Raw genomic sequence first — 17,346 nt, 5'->3', positions numbered from 1 at the left:
ACTGACATTGGCTCAATTTCTCCAAGACACGCCTTGTCAGGCCAAAATGCTTATTTTGGGTCCAAACATGGAGTACGACCATCTGCTGGTCCGGGGGATACTTTCCTTCTCCTGGATCTTGGCCTTGACACGCGTTGTCGATAGTGTCACTAGATTCAACCTCAAGGGTGATGGTCTTCCCGGTTACCGTTTTCACAAAGATCTGAATCTTCTCAAGCTCTGTCTCTCTCTTGCTCTCTGTCTCCGTGTACGGCTAAAAGGGATGCAAATAGTATTCATCCTATGTAAAACGGCGTATAAAAACATTCGTCGACTTATCCTTGACGTTTTCAATGCAAAATCAGCCTTCAAGAAATTGAGAATACCATAATTTCAGAGCTCTAAAGTGTTTCAAAAAAAAAAAATAAGTGTTTCAATCAACATGAGAGTATTTAAGTCATTTTACCTTACCAAAAGGTTAGTTTTCAACTATTTCTTAAATGTGGGTCAAAAGTCATTTTCAAGGCTGAAAATTGGTTATTTATCAAAATTTCTCATGTCAAATTATGATTAAATACTTCTACATCACTAAATTTCATTGTCAACTTGTATATATCCATCAGAAACTGCAACGATGTTTAACTTTTATCAAAACATTATTTAGTATTCAAATTTGGAATTGCAGAACAATAACTGTTAATGACACAGTGTGTTCATACTGATAACTATAGAGACATTTGCAGAAGAATATTATTCACATTTTAAGCCTATTACTTGGGTTGAATATCTGACAGGCTTGGCACCAAAGGGTCCTTGACCTGCACCATATCTGTGCCCTAGCCTACTGGAGACATTCAATTTTTCTGACTGAAGAATTTTACTCATGAAAGCTGATTCGTTATTTGCTTCTAGCTTAGCTTAGCTTTCATCAAATTGTTCGAGCAAAGAAATTGTGCAACACAAGATCCCCAACAAACTATTTGGTTCCTCATATTCATCATGATTTTATTGAAACCTTTAACAATTGCAACGCTACCACCTTGGCAATAATAAGTATTAGAAAAAGAAAATCAAGAAGCAAAAGACATTAACCATTGATCAACAAATGAACAAGTTGTTCTTAGTTGTAGAAGAATTGTAAACAAATATTTCCAGTTGTATGTCTCCTAACAGAACTCTTGTTTAAATCAACCTGAGGTTTTGGCCTTTGTCTACTTAAAAGAATTTTACTCATGAAAGCCGATTCATTCTTTGCTTCTAGCGTTGGCAGTTGCAGTCATCGAGCCTCAAAGGTATTTTAGATTATGTTTTATTACTTTATATATGCAATGGACTTCAAAGAAGGAACGCAAATAGAACTTGAAATAAGGATTTTGGCCTTGCCCACTTGTCTGGAGGACGAGGGGGATCAATAGATGCAGTTACTCCTTGAGTACGATCCCTTGGTCTTTCCTGCAGAAATATAAATTAACAAAATCAAACTCATCTTCACATGCAAATTAGCATCCAATGCACCTTAAATATATAATTGGACTGTAGTTTTTGGGATAACCAAATGGAGTTACTGGAGTTGATAACAAGCTTTCACCTACTAAAATGTTGCAGTGACTCACATGGAGATGCTAATCCCTTTTAAAAGAAGCAACAAATGCATATTTGAGTGTCCAAGTGTGTGCTAGATTTTATATGAACAGGCTTTGTTTTACCTCTATAGCATCCTTGAGAGGCCCCCAGCATTCAATTCTATTGTACTTCTTCAAACTAGAATGAAAATAAACCCGAACCAAAGCATCAAGTAGCTCTGGATGCTCTCTGAAAAGTGGTGAGTCTCCATGTAGCACAGCTTTCAGTACCTGCAGGGAACATATCATTGATTCAGTCACCAGAATGTCCTTTAGCATCTACAGAATGTATAAAAAGAACTGCAAGGGAAATAGTGAGTCTCAATATAGTGAGTTCATATCCTTTAGTCCTAAATATATTTTCCTTTGTAATACAGAGGTCATTGCAATCATAGAAGAAATACTTACCAAAGGCATTTCTTTGGAAAATATGTGATATCTGAACTCTGCTGCCAGGTCTAGCAAGAGATTGGGACCGCTCACATAGCAATGGATATGCAGACACATTTCATGATTCACCCTTTTCCACTCTGCAACAACATCATCCTTGCTGTACCATCCTTTTAACTGCATTGGAAGTTCTTATATCTTAGCACAATACGCATTGTAACGAGTTTTGAAAACCATGGGGGATAACAAATATAAAGCAGACCTGTTCAAGGTTGATGACATTGGAGATGGTTAAGGTCAAGTTAGCTGTGAAGTCACAATGAGATAGGATGTAAGTTCTTGGGATGATTCCGACATAGTTGTTCATCTCTTCTCCAATAAACTCAACCTTTAGCTTTGAAGCGTCAAATCTTGCTGGACCCAAAAGCCTAGCAGCCTGCCAATTATAAGAACATGTAAGCATCCATTTAATGAACTCCAGTCTTTATTTTATCAAACTGAAGGGAAAGAACATGTGGCATTTGAGCTACTTCAACTAGCAAGCAATCACTATGTGGCAACTAAAAACACTGATATACTTTACAACATAGATAATTATTCAAGGGTATGCAGACAGTCATCTATTTGTCAATAGTTTGTGCAATCAAGGATAATCATTACCATTGTGCATCTTAGAATTACTCCCAAGATTACATATATGGCCACTATGATTGTTTTTAAACAATTCAACTAAACTGCCTTATGTAGGGTTAAAACTGAGATTCTAAATTTGATGGATCCTCAAGAAGGCTTGAGCATTCTAAATTTGATGGATCCTCAAGAAGGCATGAGCATAACTACCCTTAGATTTCTTTACCCTAAAGAAACAAATGCCTTTCAAATTTCCAATCTAAAAATATGTCACATTGTCACGAACTTGAGGAATTACAATCCAGCAATTTACCACAGAAGAAAATCACATCATATTTCTCAAGTAATGAAGACCAAGGTACAAACTTTAACTCCTCAAGGGAATGCCGTTCATAGATAATGCTTCATAGAACTTAAATTTGGCAATGCAATTATAAAGAAAAATCAGAAATTGCATCATGAAGATAGAGAGAGAAAGAATGACATATACCTCAGAAACAAAGGTACTGTAAGATTCTCTATTGTGGCTGATGGCAGAAAGCAAAACAGAATTGGGTCTTTTTGATGAAGCAAGAAGAAGACTGGTCTTGTTGTTGTTGTTGTTGTTGTTGTTGCTGTTGTTGAAGCTCCTCAATGGTGATGGTGGAAATGATTGATAAGCACAATGACAGGCCATGGAAGATGCATAACCCTGTTTTGCTCCTCTTCATTTTTCACAGAAAGCAACCATCTTTTCTCTGTTTGGTGTGAGTAGAATATGTGGAGGAATGTAGTTCATAGCTGTTGTCATGTGGACTGTGAGACTCTACTTCACAATACCCAAAACTCCAAAATCCTTGTCAAGAGTCCCTTGCACTTGCACCACACATTTCAATATTTCATTGGCTCATTTTAGAAAAGTGAGAATAGTGCCGGGGATTGGTCATGAAGTCCAAGTTTGCAACACGTCAGCATCCGCTTGGAATTTCGATAACTTGTAGATAATGTAATGTGATTACGTGGAGCAAGCACTTTAGATGGGTCATGGACTCATGGGTACCACAATTTTGTACAAAGCCTTATTTACATGGCCCAAAAAAGAAAAGGATTACATGGGTCACTTGGATAAACTCAAGATGGAGGGTGAAGTTGTGACATGGCCCAAAATAAAAAAAAGTCTATTACACGGAAGATTATATACCGACTATAGCACGAGTTCCTTGTCATTTGATAACACTCCAAGACCATTCTGGCTTGAGGCTAGCACGAGTTCCTTGTCACGATAACACTTGTTTGGACCCAAAATGAACATTTTGGCCTGATAAGGCACGTCTTGGAGAAATTGAGCCAATATCAGTGGCTCAAGCTATATATTGTCGACAAGCTCGAAATATATATTTAGAGGCTAAATAAAGTCTACTATGGAAGTATGACAAGTCAACTTTAGCATATTTTCCTACTTCGGCTAGGAAAAACCGAGCTAGACAAGGAAGGAGGGGTGGCAGACTAACCAAATGAAATCGAAATGTGCTGAAACTTTCCAGATCCATTCTAGACAGCCCAAGGATCATTTCTTATGAAGAGTGCAAGAGCTTTTTTTTGAGTGGAAGGCCTTCAAACAATCAGCCCAATTTTCTACAGAAGCAAAACTGGAAAACTAGACCTGTAAGAGATCCAGCAGCATTTTCGGCCCAACCACATGGAATAAAAATCTGAAAATTTGTCCGGATGATCTACACTCATAGTGGAACATTTCATATGAAGAAGTCGAAGGCATATAATGAAGTCTTGTTGGAGAAATAATTGAAGGAATAAAGGGGCAGAAACTGACCTAAAACCAGCTCAATATTCACATGTTCATGTTTCCTACCCACATGAAGAAAGCTAGATGCTTTTCTCTTTTTCCTTGGATATATTTTTCTTCTACAATCTCTTTAATAGATCATCACCACTTCCATGTTGCTGCACCTTCATGCTTTGCTTTCATTTCATCTTTTCTCTATCTTTTCCATATTTTACAAGTGAACTTAGATCTACTTTCATTATTTTTCTTCCACTCATCATTTCACTCTTCTTTTTCTTCCCTATATAAACACATTCTCCTCTCATTCTAACAAACACATTCACATTCAACAACAACATCTCTAAGATGATCTAAGTTCTCTCTAGAGCAAACCTCTCTAAGAGCAACTCCTCTCCTTCTCTTTCTCTTAGCGGTGATCACACTCCTAGTCCTAGTCTTCTCAGAAGCCGACCTTCAGTGCCACCAAACCCTCTGTCAACGTGCTTCGGTCCTAGTCTCCTCGGGAGCCGACGGTAGTGCCGCGACCACAACGGTTACAGAACCAGCCAAGCAAGGGTAACGCCCTAGCAACCCAGCCAAGCTAAAGTCACGCTTTAGCAAGTTCTCTCTACTTCCCGGTGGTTCTCGCTCTGCTCGATCTACAACATCGAGTATCGATTTGGTGATTTTCAAGAAGCTCAGCAAAAGTCCTCGCCACGAGGCACAAAGATTCCCACGACGAGGTTGGTGCTCTCCTCGTCCACAATCGCTTGATAGAAGTCAGGTCAAGGGACATCCCCGACGACCGCACCCGAACGGTGCTGGCACGCCCGCGCAACAAAAGAGACTGTTGACCAGCTGCAGCAAAATTGGAGCCAAACATTTTGGCACGCCCAGTGGGACAAGGTTAGAATTTTTTTTTTCTTGAAGACATTCAACCACCGGACTTCAAGCCAAACATTTTGGCACGCCCGGTAGGACTAACTAGAGTCTTTTTTCGTCATCATTGAGATGCCAGGGGAAAATCTTTACCAAAAGAAATTCCTAAAGTGAATTGATGGACAATGTTGCCACCATTGGCGATACCGCCATTAATGATGAGTTTATGCCTATTCCCATCCCAGAGGGGGCAAGCATTGATGAACAGCTCGCGATCATCATGGCCAACATCGAGAGGAATAAAGAAAAGCAAGCCAGGGACATGGCCATTTTGATCGCAAAAACAAAGCAGAGGTTTCGCGATTGGGACCTAGAAATTGAGCAGAACGCTCGAGAAGAGGTCATTTATGAGGCTGATTTGCCTATAGGTGGCAATCAACCTAATGGCCTCACTGGTGAATCACAGCCTTACATAGAGGCTACTTATAGAGAACGTCATCAACAAGATTGTTCTTCAGACAAGAAAATTGTCTCTGAACAAATATCTGATGTCTCCACTGATCAAGCCAAATACGTGGCTACTGATCAGATACATGGGGGGCAAGATATGACCCATGATCATCCCTTTGATCAAGAGAAGTTGGCGACAGTTGGCGACAAAGCCGATCTTGGGACACCGTCATCTTCCAAATTACAATTGGAGATCATGTCTCGTCAACCAACAAAGATACTTGGGGGGCAAGAATACCCCTCTCACGAGCCAAATTCCTCCAAATTCTTCAACGAGAAGTATATTTGTTCTTTTTCTACAAGCTCTCATAGGAGGGATTTTTACCCTACAAATTTTGATACATCGGAGCTTGGAGTGAAGCATAGATGGCCTCCCCCGTGGCCTTCTGGAGGTTAGCCAAATATAGTGCTGCTAACTTCTTTCTTTGTTTTTAAATTTCCTGTCAATTTTCAGTTTTCATTTTTATTTTCGTCATTTGTGAATCATAACGGAATAGGTGAAGTCTCTTTTGTTAATATTGGCCTAAACTCCTTATTGGTGCCTAGTTCAGGTCCCTTAAGGTTAAGGGCGGCTTTTATTAACACTTGTTGAACTGTCTTCACACTTATGACCTTTCTCATCTTAGTAAGTATAGCCTATGTGAAATGGTGTCTAGAAAGGGGACAACGTTCATGACAGGTTCTTGAATCCAGAAGTGCGTGCAAATGGGCCTAAACCACTATGTGGGAGTAGCTCATGCCAAAATGGATTCTGCCTCTCTTGTTCGCCCTCCCCCACCTGGCCATTTCAGTAAGGTTGCCCAAAGGATTTGAAAGAAAATTTGTGTCTAGACGACTATACTTGGGCCGCATGTCTAAACCTTGATTCACAATGTCTTATTAAAATTAAAAAAAAAAAATACAAAAATACAAAAATACAAAAAGAGTTTCAAATTTGTGCGTCGCGGAGGATGCAAAAAATTATGTTCTTACCTAATAGTGGCTGGAACTTGCTAATATACTTAAGAGGCCATTGGTATTGGTCTGGGCACATATACAAGAGGCATTTAATATGCCTAGTATGGTATTAGCAGTGGAGGAGGTCAAATCAATATTTTTGCCAATAATTGTGGCGAAAGCTGGGTTGCGAATTGTTGGCAGCGAAGTGGTTTTAATTACATGGCCTCGCAAAGGATGGTTCGCGAAGGAAGATTGGCGATTAATATATGTATGCTCACTATGTATAATTAAGAGGGAGAGAGGCTACTGTTCAAGTAATTTTAGTCAAGCCAATACAAGTGGCTTTGGAGCAACGACATTATAAGAGGAGTGCTGATTCAAGACCTCTTCAGTCAAGACGAAGACCTTTGACTTCGAGGTCTGGGGGGCAATGTTTGGACCCAAAATGAACATTTTGGCCTGACAAGGCACGTCTTGGAGAAATTGAGCCAATATCAGTGGCTCAAGCTATATATTGTCGACAAGCTCGAAATATATATTTAGAGGCTAAATAAAGTCTACTATGGAAGTATGACAAGTCAACTTTAGCATATTTTCCTACTTCGGCTAGGAAAAACCGAGCTAGACAAGGAAGGAGGGGTGGCAGACTAACCAAATGAAATCGAAATGTGCTGAAACTTTCCAGATCCATTCTAGACAGCCCAAGGATCATTTCTTATGAAGAGTGCAAGAGCTTTTTTTTGAGTGGAAGGCCTTCAAACAATCAGCCCAATTTTCTACAGAAGCAAAACTGGAAAACTGGACCTGTAAGAGATCCAGCAGCATTTTCGGCCCAACCACATGGAATAAAAATCTGAAAATTTGTCCGGATGATCTACACTCATAGTGGAACATTTCATATGAAGAAGTCGAAGGCATATAATGAAGTCTTGTTGGAGAAATAATTGAAGGAATAAAGGGGCAGAAACTGACCTAAAACCAGCTCAATATTCACATGTTCATGTTTCCTACCCACATGAAGAAAGCTAGATGCTTTTCTCTTTTTCCTTGGATATATTTTTCTTCTACAATCTCTTTAATAGATCATCACCACTTCCATGTTGCTGCACCTTCATGCTTTGCTTTCATTTCATCTTTTCTCTATCTTTTCCATATTTTACAAGTGAACTTAGATCTACTTTCATTATTTTTCTTCCACTCATCATTTCACTCTTCTTTTTCTTCCCTATATAAACACATTATCTTCTCATTCTAAAACACACATTCACATTCAACATCAAAACATCTCTAAGATGATCTAAGTTCTCTCTAGAGCAAACCTCTCTAAGAGCAACTCCTCTCCTTCTCTTTCTCTTAGCGGTGATCTCACTCCTAGTCCTAGTCTTCTCAGAAGCCGACTTTCAGTGCCACCAAACCCTCTGTCAACGTGCTTCGGTCCTAGTCTCCTCGGGAGCCGACGGTAGTGCCGCGACCACAACGGTTACAGAACCAGCCAAGCAAGGGTAACGCCCTAGCAACCCAGCCAAGCTAAAGTCACGCTTTAGCAAGATCTCAATACTTCCCGGTGATTTCGCTCTGCTCAATCTGCAATATTGAGTATCGACTTGTGAACAAGAAGAAACTTCAGCAAAATCCTCACCACGAGGTAGAAAGAATCCCACGACGAGGTTGGTGCTCTCCTCGTCTACAATCGCTTGAAAAGAAGTCAGATCAAGGGACACCCCCGACGACCGCACCCGAACGGTGCTGGCACGCCCGCGCAGAAAAGAGACTGTTGACCAGCTGCAGCAAAACTGGAGCCAAACAACACTCTAACATGTTCTCTGAATATGTTACATATGATTGTAATCCACTCTATTGAGTTTTATTATATTAAGTTATTTTCTTTGATTCAAAAAAAAAAAAAAAAACTAGAAGAGGAAGGAAAAATTTCAAGGACTTGTAACTCTAACGATTAAGAATATATTTATGTGCATTCAAGACTTGTTGGAATAGCTCTTCAATATAACAGCCACAGTGCCACACCATAAGCACCACGCTCTTCAAAAGGAAAGAAAAATCAACAAGCAGTATGAGTGATTTCAGTAAAAACTTGAAAGTGTGATGTACACATGTGTAGTTATAAATGACTTGCACGCAATAATGAGGAGCATAACTTACTCCCTAATGAAAATCTCCAAGAAGAGGTTGCCCTTATTTGCTCGACGCCTAAAAAGTATGCTCTCATTGAATGGTATTTGCCTGGGCTTGAACTAGGACCCTGTGTATAGAATAAGCTAAGCACACCGCAGTGTCAATTGCACATATCTTGTTTTTAAACCGAGGACAAACAGTCTCCTTATAAGCGAACATCAAAACCTAGTTCATCTAATTTTTCTTTTCGTAGATCCGCCACTGATGATATTTTGGTAATAACAATATAGCATATATCATATATGTGCTCCGGACCGGCGAGGTTGCTTTGTGATAGTTTTTTTTTTTTTTTGATGAAAGGTTGCTTTGTGATAGTTGAACTTGAACATGGTCCGTTATTTGGGTGTCGGCCGGTTGAGATTGGAACAGTGATGCATATATTTGTTTAGTGTGAAAAATGAAGAGGTGTGACGAGCACGGTGTAGTAATCAACCAGTGGAGGTGGGGCGACGACCCACGTTATGTTTGATTAATAGAAGATGAGGAATGTCGACGTGGGCATAGTGTCGGTGTTTATGTTACTGTCACAAATGGTAATGAAATGAATGATAGAGTTGGGCAATTGGGCATTTATAATTATGGTTGGTCATTGTATTTCATTGTATTACAAATGGCATCCCTAGCCTTTGCCGATTTCTTCATCAATACAACACAATAGTAGGGCACATCTTGAGAGCGATGGTGTTTCTAATTATTTTATTTTGGCTAATGACAGAAATATGTTTCAAAATACTGTCATTTTTCATATTTGAAAGATACAATACAAGATCTAATAGACTATAGATAATATATTAACAATAATTCGTTAATATTCACATATTTGTTATCGGTCGTATTCGTTTGTGCTTACCACTTTTGACTAGAAGATAATTTGGTACTAACTCATTTATTTAAAATACAATTCTTGATTGGAAGAGATCAATCACACTCATTATTTTAGTGGTTTACTTTTGAATTTTTTTTTTTTTTCAAAAACACAAGTGAATGGATATCCATCAAACTTTCTGCGACATCCAATTGAAGCTATCATGGGTCGTTTGACACATTTTGCAAGACTTCAATTACTGCCAACCCAATAACTCCAAAATTTATTCCTTGATCATTCCCAATTTACATTACTTTTAGTTGTGGTATTTTTCAGATTTTGATATGTAAAAAAAAGAAGAAGAAGAAATATACATATATTGCGTTAAAGATATGGCATGTTGTATCAAATAGATCTGCAACTATACATGATATCAAAATTCTCTCTCTATTTTTTTTTGGCGTAACGCTCTCCAAAAAAAAAATGGAAAAGAAATCTTGTAGATCACCGCCATTTCTATGAGATCTCATTGAAGTCTAATACGCTGTTTTTTTGACTTGGTTGACTCTAGTTAATTGGTTTACAACCTAACCTGAGCTGGTATTCCCGATCCCATAAATAGGTTATAGAACTAGAACTAGATCTCCATCCCTGTCCTCTCCTCTCTCAGTCTCTCACATATTTTACTTAGCAAGGCCAGAGCCATTATTAGAAAATGTCATAGTAGTCGGTGGCAGTGGAGAGCTATTAAGAACTTAAAAGACCCACAGACCCAGTTCCGAGTTCTGTTAGTACTTGGAGCCAAATAGAATGCAGTGAGCAAAAAGACCCTACAGTACGTTGTCTCAGTCTCAGATATCTCTTGTCATTATTTTTCATTACATTCTTGTTCTCTTGCATGTTCAAAGATCTTTGCTTTTTGATGAATTGCATCCAAAGAACTTCCCAAGTTTCAAGCTTTTTACATGTAACCCACTATGTATTTCTTTCAGTTTGCCAAGCATTGCATGCTTCTAATATTGACCCACCAATTTAGTTTTCAAGCTGCTTTGATGGGTTTCTAGTTATGAGTAGTGGGTTATTACTAGTTGAGGAAAAGAAGATCTTTTTGAGGAAATCCAAAAGCAAAAGTTGTTCTCTTATGCTGAAATTTGTAGCTTCTTTGTTAATTGATGGATCTGGTTTATTTGGAACGAAGTTGAGCTTGTATTGTTATGCTGTCATATGATCAAGTGATCAACTTTGTTATTAGTTATAATATGCTACAATTTGCAATGAAAATGCGCACACATTATTACCACAATTGCACATCAAAATTAGCAAGGATTCCCATTTGTTTTGAGTACTAATTCATGATCTATTTGGTTCCTCCATTCAAAAACAGTTCTTTTTTCTGTTTGATAACAGAAGGAATATGGATAGCTGAGTTTCTCTTGTTATGGCCTTTCTCAGGTGTGCATAATTTGCTGTATCGATCTTTGCCTCCTAAAGATGGCTATGGGGAAGTATTCCCGAGTTGACGGAAAGAAGTCACTGAATTGTTGCTCAACAACCAGTCTAGTTGTATTTGTTGCATTTTGTTTAGTTGGGGTTTGGATGTTAATGTCATCAGTTGTTCCGATTCAGAGCCAAAACTTATCAACTGAGGAGAATCTGACCGATAAAAGTTCTAAGCAATATGAAGACAGTTCTGGTGGATTATCAGAAACTGTAACAAGAGAGGATGACAGTGGCAGTGATTCACAGAGTGAAACCAATATTGAAAATATTCAAAATGTTTCACAGGACGAGTCTGTGAGTACAAGTGAAGAAAAACAGGAAGAAGTGGTTTCAAAGGAGGTTTCTGAGGAGAAAGTTGAGTCTGAAAGTGAGAATGGTGACGAGGGAAATCAGCAAGAGAAGTTTGTGAAGGAGAGCTCTGATGAGAAAACTGAGAGCGAAGAGGAACCAAAGACAGAGAACGAAAATGATGGGGATGCGAAAGTAAATGATCAGGAAGCTAGTTCTGGAGATGGTCAGTCAAACTCAGAAGCTGGATCAACAGAGGAAGCAAGTGGTAAAACGAGTGAAAATGAACAGACAGAATTAGAGGGTGAAAAGAATTCGGAGGGAGATGAATCTGCTGATGAAAAGAAGCAGGAAGATGAAGTTCCTAGTCAGACTGATGAGGAGAAGGTTGAGAACAATCAAGACAATAATTCAGAAGAAGGTGATACCAGTAATAACATGGACAGTGAGAAGGAAACAGAAAAGTCTTCAATATCTAAAACTCAGAGTGAGTATAGCTGGAAACTCTGTAATGTCACTGCAGGGCCTGACTACATCCCTTGTCTTGACAATTGGAAAACTATTAGAAAGCTTCCAAGTACAATGCACTATGAACATCGAGAGAGGCACTGCCCTGAGGAAGCTTCCACCTGTCTCGTTTCTCTACCTGAAGGATATAGACGGCCAATTCAGTGGCCAACAAGCAGGGAAAAGGTATATCAGCTGTCAAACAATAAAACTTACCTATTTTTCACACTTGAAATTAAAATGTGTTCTTGGTGCATGATGCAGATATGGTACCACAACGTTCCTCACACCAAGCTTGCAGTAGTTAAGGGGCACCAAAATTGGGTTAAAGTTACTGGTGAATACCTTACTTTCCCTGGTGGTGGAACTCAGTTTAAGAATGGTGCTCTTCACTATATTGATTTTATTCAAAATGTGAGTCCTATTAACTATATTTTTCCACATTCTATATATGCATTGATTTGCATGAGTTTTTTGCTCTGTCAGTCTTGAGAAATCTACTGTCTGATTTTCTATTGTTCTTTGTTCCATTACCTAAAGATCTGGATTTTATGAAATGTAGAGTGCCATCTGATTTAATCTCTTAATAGACGCAAAAATGCCCCAAGTATTCTTCGTTTAATCTTATGCTTTATTTTTCTTCTGATGCTGTTTTTCATTTTATTTTATTTTATATTTTTCAAACAAGAGATTCAGCTTGAATGCTTGATCATCTTACCGTCTGGAGTTTCAATCTCGAAAGCATAATTTGTTGGTGCAAGTTATGTTCTCCGTTGCCTAGTTTGTTGCTTAACGTGAACCTTTGTACTGGTCATGCAGTCTCTTCCTGATATTGCATGGGGTAAAAGAAGCCGTGTGATATTGGATGTTGGGTGTGGGGTAGCCAGCTTCGGAGGATTTTTATTTGACAGAGATGTTCTTGCCATGTCATTTGCTCCCAAGGATGAACATGAAGCCCAAGTTCAATTTGCGCTAGAGCGGGGTATCCCTGCCATATCAGCTGTTATGGGTACCACAAGGCTACCGTACCCAAGTTCTGTGTTTGATCTTATCCACTGTGCACGCTGTAGAGTCCCTTGGCATGTTGAAGGTAATAAACGCATGTATATATACATACATACATACGTGTGTGTATATATATATATTCTTTTTTTCTTCGACTAGGTCGAGTCTTAGAGATATAATTATGTTACATTTCAGGTGGTAAACTGCTCTTGGAGCTTAATCGTGTCTTGCGACCTGGTGGTTATTTTGTTTGGTCCGCAACTCCGGTTTACCAAAAGCTTCCTGAAGATGTTGGCATCTGGAAAGGTCAACTACTTTTTATTTCTTCCTTTCCTCTGAAGAAATTTGGATGTTATTTTGCTTCTATCTAACATGCTCTCTCTTTCTTACATGGTAATTAACTATTGGCAGCGATGTCTGAACTAACTAAGTCAATTTGCTGGGATCTGGTGGTGATTAAAAAAGACAAGCTCAATCAAGTCGCTGCTGCTATATATAGGAAACCATCTACCAATGAGTGCTACAATGAAAGAGCACAAAATGAGCCTCCTCTTTGCAGTGAATCTGATGATCCAAATGCTGCCTGGTAATTTACCTGTGAATAGAAAGCATCTTCCATTCCCATCTCTTATGAGTTTTACATAAATTCTGTACTTTGCTATTTTACTTGAACAGAAAAAAATGGAAATCATTAGATTTTTCAAGTTTTTCTTCGGTCAAATTTGTCCTGCTATATACCGCAAAAGTAATGACTTCAAAACTGCTTCACATTGTTGAAATGCCTTTCTGCAATGAAGATGCTCCTAGCATTCTTCATCAGTTAAATTTCGAACACTTGTAAAGGTTCCTTTATTTCTGCATTATCAGGAAAGTACCATTAGAGGCATGCATACACAAAGTACCTGAGGATGCGTCAGATCGTGGGTCTCAATGGCCACCGCAGTGGCCATCAAGGTTGGAGAAACCACCATACTGGTTGAAGTCTCAGCTTGATGTTAATGGAAAATCTGCGCCAGAAGATTTTATTTCTGACTATAAGCATTGGAAGAATGTTGTGTCCAAGACATATTTGACTGGGATGGGAATCGATTGGTCATCTGTAAGGAATGTCCTGGACATGAGAGCTGTATACGGAGGGTAAGCAATTATTATTCTTAGTTACTTTTCTCCCCATGAAAGCTTCACTACCCCGGCTTTGATACCCTTCTGAGCCAATAGTGGGACAATCGTAAATTAGGGTTATGGGTCAAGCCGATGCGGTCGATGTTTGACAGGACTTCATTTTACAGTGTCCCTTTTTATTCTTCTATTTTCCTTTTCCTTCTTTCTGTCCTTTTGCATACAATTGATTGGATTCATTTCTCTCTTTCCCAAATATGAATAGCTAGTGCTGATTAAAAAGAAAAAAGTTGAAATCAGGTACTGCTAAAATGTTTATATTTCTAACTTTTTAGTTGCTGAAGCGGAAATATTTATGGATATCCCGCTGATGCAAAATTACAAATAGTTTGAAAATTTCACATCAGTAGGATTGGCATGTCATGTCCCCCTTTTAGCTACTTCCTTTTATTCTTATTTGTATTGTACTGAGGCTTTTGTTTTCCAGGGTAGTAAGAATGGCAAAACGTTTCACTTAATCTTTGTCTTTTATATTTTATTTGTTACTTTTTAGGTTTGCTGCAGCACTGAAAGACTTAAAAGTATGGGTAATGAATGTAGTTCCGCCTATTGATTCTCGTGACACTCTTGCAATAATCTTTGAGCGTGGATTAATTGGAATGTACCATGATTGGTGTGAATCATTCAGTACATATCCTAGGACTTATGATGTTGTCCATGCAGATCATCTGTTCTCTGTCCTTAAGAAAAGGTATATTCTAAAATATTGCCCTTCAGTTTGCTATAAATGTGTATTGTAATCCCGTTTCTTCAACCAAGTCATGCATAACTCTGATTCAATGTGCTTATCCTACTCTGGTCACAGATGCAACCTAGTGGCGGTGATTGCGGAAGTGGACAGGATACTAAGGCCAGAAGGGAAGCTAATCGTATGGGATGATGCTGAAACCTTGAACGAGATCGAGAGCATGGTCAAATCTCTGCAGTGGGATATCCGATTTACTTACTCAAAAGACAACAAGGGTTTGCTCTGCATTCAGAAAACGTTTTGGCGTCCTACTGAGCAAGAGACAATTCTATCAGCCATTGCTTAAAGGCTTCAATCTGTGTCTTTGACTGCCAAAGGCTTTGGTCAATGCCGGCATCAGCCTATTGAGTATTCTTTTGTTTACTGAAGCATAATTTTTCAAAAATCAAATATCTACAAGTTAAATCCAGTTGGAAATGTATGATATAGAATTATAGATAGCTGCTCTTTTAGAAGCCCCTGTGTTCTCTCTTTTCCCTTTGTTGAAGCAGAGGGCTTACAACTTTTGTATTTCAACATTCTTGAATGAATCCTCCTAAAAAAAAAAACATTCTTGAATCTCAAACGTATTATTGTAAACTAGTCACAACTGGTATGCTACTACTCACACTAATGTGCTTGCTATTATGTGGTAGTGATTCAAGTTACGATGTGCTTATGACATTTTCTGTTCAGTATCGCCGATTGTAGACAATAATCATACGTGTATCATCTGATTCATATGAAAATAGGCACATAAATGTATACGAGTTTTGAGGAAATGTATGCAAATCTTCCTCTACCTATCAAAGTTGAATTAGGTCAATTCTAATTAACCTACTCCTACTCTGATGTTATAGGTGATATTTTGGGTACAAATCAGAGTTGATGAAAAAAATTGTTGAAGATGTCACAGATTCTTGAACACTTTAAAGCTTTTGCCAGACAAGATAGGTGATCATGTAAGACATGGTGCAGTACTTTGAGTGAGAATGGAGCCTACCACTTGGAGATAGAGTGCAGTTTCCATCTCCTTCCAACTCTTATTGTCCCAAATGAACCTGCATAAATTATAAGATTATCTTCCATCCGACATTCTTCCAACTTTCACAATTATATAATTCTCAAGCACACATGTGCATTAAATTCCTTTTATAGAGGGATCTGATTCTCTGCAATTGCAGCTTGACCCTATTAAAGAATAGTCCCAATCATTAATTTTCCATTTAATTGGTAGATTGATAGTTACCCACCTCTTATGTAGTCTCTTTTCTTATCTTCTGACAGTGCAGTCTGGTGATTTGAATTTTTCATTTTCTCAATCACATGTTACAGACAACTGGTACCAGAGTAACAGAGGAATATTTGTTTTTGATTGAATGTTAATAAGAATAATCTTTAAAGGGTCATTTATGAAATGAACACTTTTGATCAATAATCTACACAACTGCATAATAAGGAAAGAGGTAGAAGAAGAATGTGGCTAACATTCTTTTGATTTGAGACTTTTGTAACAAAGCTTAGAAAGGTCTAATTCTATAGCTAACATTCTTTTGACTAGAGTATGATGTATTAATTACCTAAAAAAAGTATGATGTATTTAATTTTTATATGTTCTGTTTTCTTTTTCTTTATTTGGAACAAAATTCTAATATGTTCTGACCTGACAGAATTTCACTTTTCAACTGATGAGGGGATGAGGAGCATAGATAATTGGGAAATTGTGGTGTTCTAAGCATAACCCTTTCATAAAATATATTAAATATCTCAGTGACACCACTGATGGGCATTACCCTTTTGTTGTAAAAATAATTTCTTTGTTGGCAAAATAGCCTACAAAAGTGCCAAGATGCTTCTTTTGAACTCCTTTAAAAATTTACTCATAAAGTTTTTATTAGCGAAGCTTGTTTCTTTGGCTGTGAGTAATCTGAGGAAATGAAAAGAGACCTCTCCTCATGTTTGCATGATTGAAATTGAAAAACAATTCTGCCATAGTTTTTGGGTTGGTGTTTTCAACCATAGGCTTAAAGGGCTTCAATGATTTCTTCTTTTTATTTAACCAGTTTGATGCTGGCTTTACTGTCATTGCATGCTTGGCAACAAAGAAAATAATGCAATACCCATCGCACATGTCACATAAATTCAGCAAATTAAGTTAGTTGGTGAATTCTTCTTGTGGTTAGGTCACTTGGAATACGAGTGGCACTACTAATTTATCACTTTGAACAACTCTGACAACAAGGATTTGTTACCAGACAGAAACAATTTAATTCTTATACCCAACTCAAAAAGGAGTTCGAATTAAGAACAATAAAATCCACTAAATTCATTCTTTTTTACTTAAGCAGATTCTACACAATGAGAGCAACAACATGAGCTGCTTAGCCTAACCGGTTTTAGAATTATCAAATACCTCACTGTCTGCCATTGC

General features: G+C 38.2%; 2 protein-coding genes across 3 annotated transcripts; one reads left to right on the top strand and one right to left on the bottom strand.

The window, feature by feature from the left end:
* Positions 1 to 1,049: 1,049 nt before the first annotated feature.
* On the bottom strand, positions 1,050 to 3,398 carry LOC133739032 (magnesium dechelatase SGRL, chloroplastic). Its single transcript, XM_062166744.1, has 5 exons — positions 3,112 to 3,398; positions 2,254 to 2,427; positions 2,010 to 2,168; positions 1,686 to 1,832; positions 1,050 to 1,431 (listed from the first exon to the last, which is right to left on the bottom strand). Exons 1-5 carry the CDS (start codon positions 3,295 to 3,297, stop codon positions 1,315 to 1,317), a joined length of 783 nt encoding a protein of 260 aa, XP_062022728.1. The 5' UTR covers positions 3,298 to 3,398; the 3' UTR covers positions 1,050 to 1,314.
* Positions 3,399 to 10,362: 6,964 nt separating this feature from the next.
* LOC133735911 (probable methyltransferase PMT24) lies at positions 10,363 to 15,501 on the top strand. 2 transcript variants are annotated; one of them, XM_062163356.1, is made up of 9 exons: positions 10,363 to 10,544; positions 11,162 to 12,190; positions 12,269 to 12,418; positions 12,824 to 13,094; positions 13,205 to 13,315; positions 13,421 to 13,595; positions 13,877 to 14,146; positions 14,682 to 14,879; positions 14,994 to 15,501. In XM_062163356.1, exons 2-9 carry the CDS (start codon positions 11,201 to 11,203, stop codon positions 15,220 to 15,222), a joined length of 2,394 nt encoding a protein of 797 aa, XP_062019340.1. In that variant the 5' UTR covers positions 10,363 to 10,544; positions 11,162 to 11,200; the 3' UTR covers positions 15,223 to 15,501. The 2 variants fall into 2 exon arrangements, with proteins under 2 accessions (XP_062019340.1, XP_062019341.1); XM_062163357.1 differs by having other exon boundaries at positions 10,372 to 10,524.
* Positions 15,502 to 17,346: the final 1,845 nt, after the last annotated feature.

The sequence above is a fragment of the Rosa rugosa genome, chromosome 3 (assembly GCF_958449725.1).
Source record: "Rosa rugosa chromosome 3, drRosRugo1.1, whole genome shotgun sequence".
Classification (NCBI taxonomy): domain Eukaryota; kingdom Viridiplantae; phylum Streptophyta; class Magnoliopsida; order Rosales; family Rosaceae; genus Rosa; species Rosa rugosa.
This window is presented reverse-complemented; position numbering and strand designations above follow the sequence as displayed.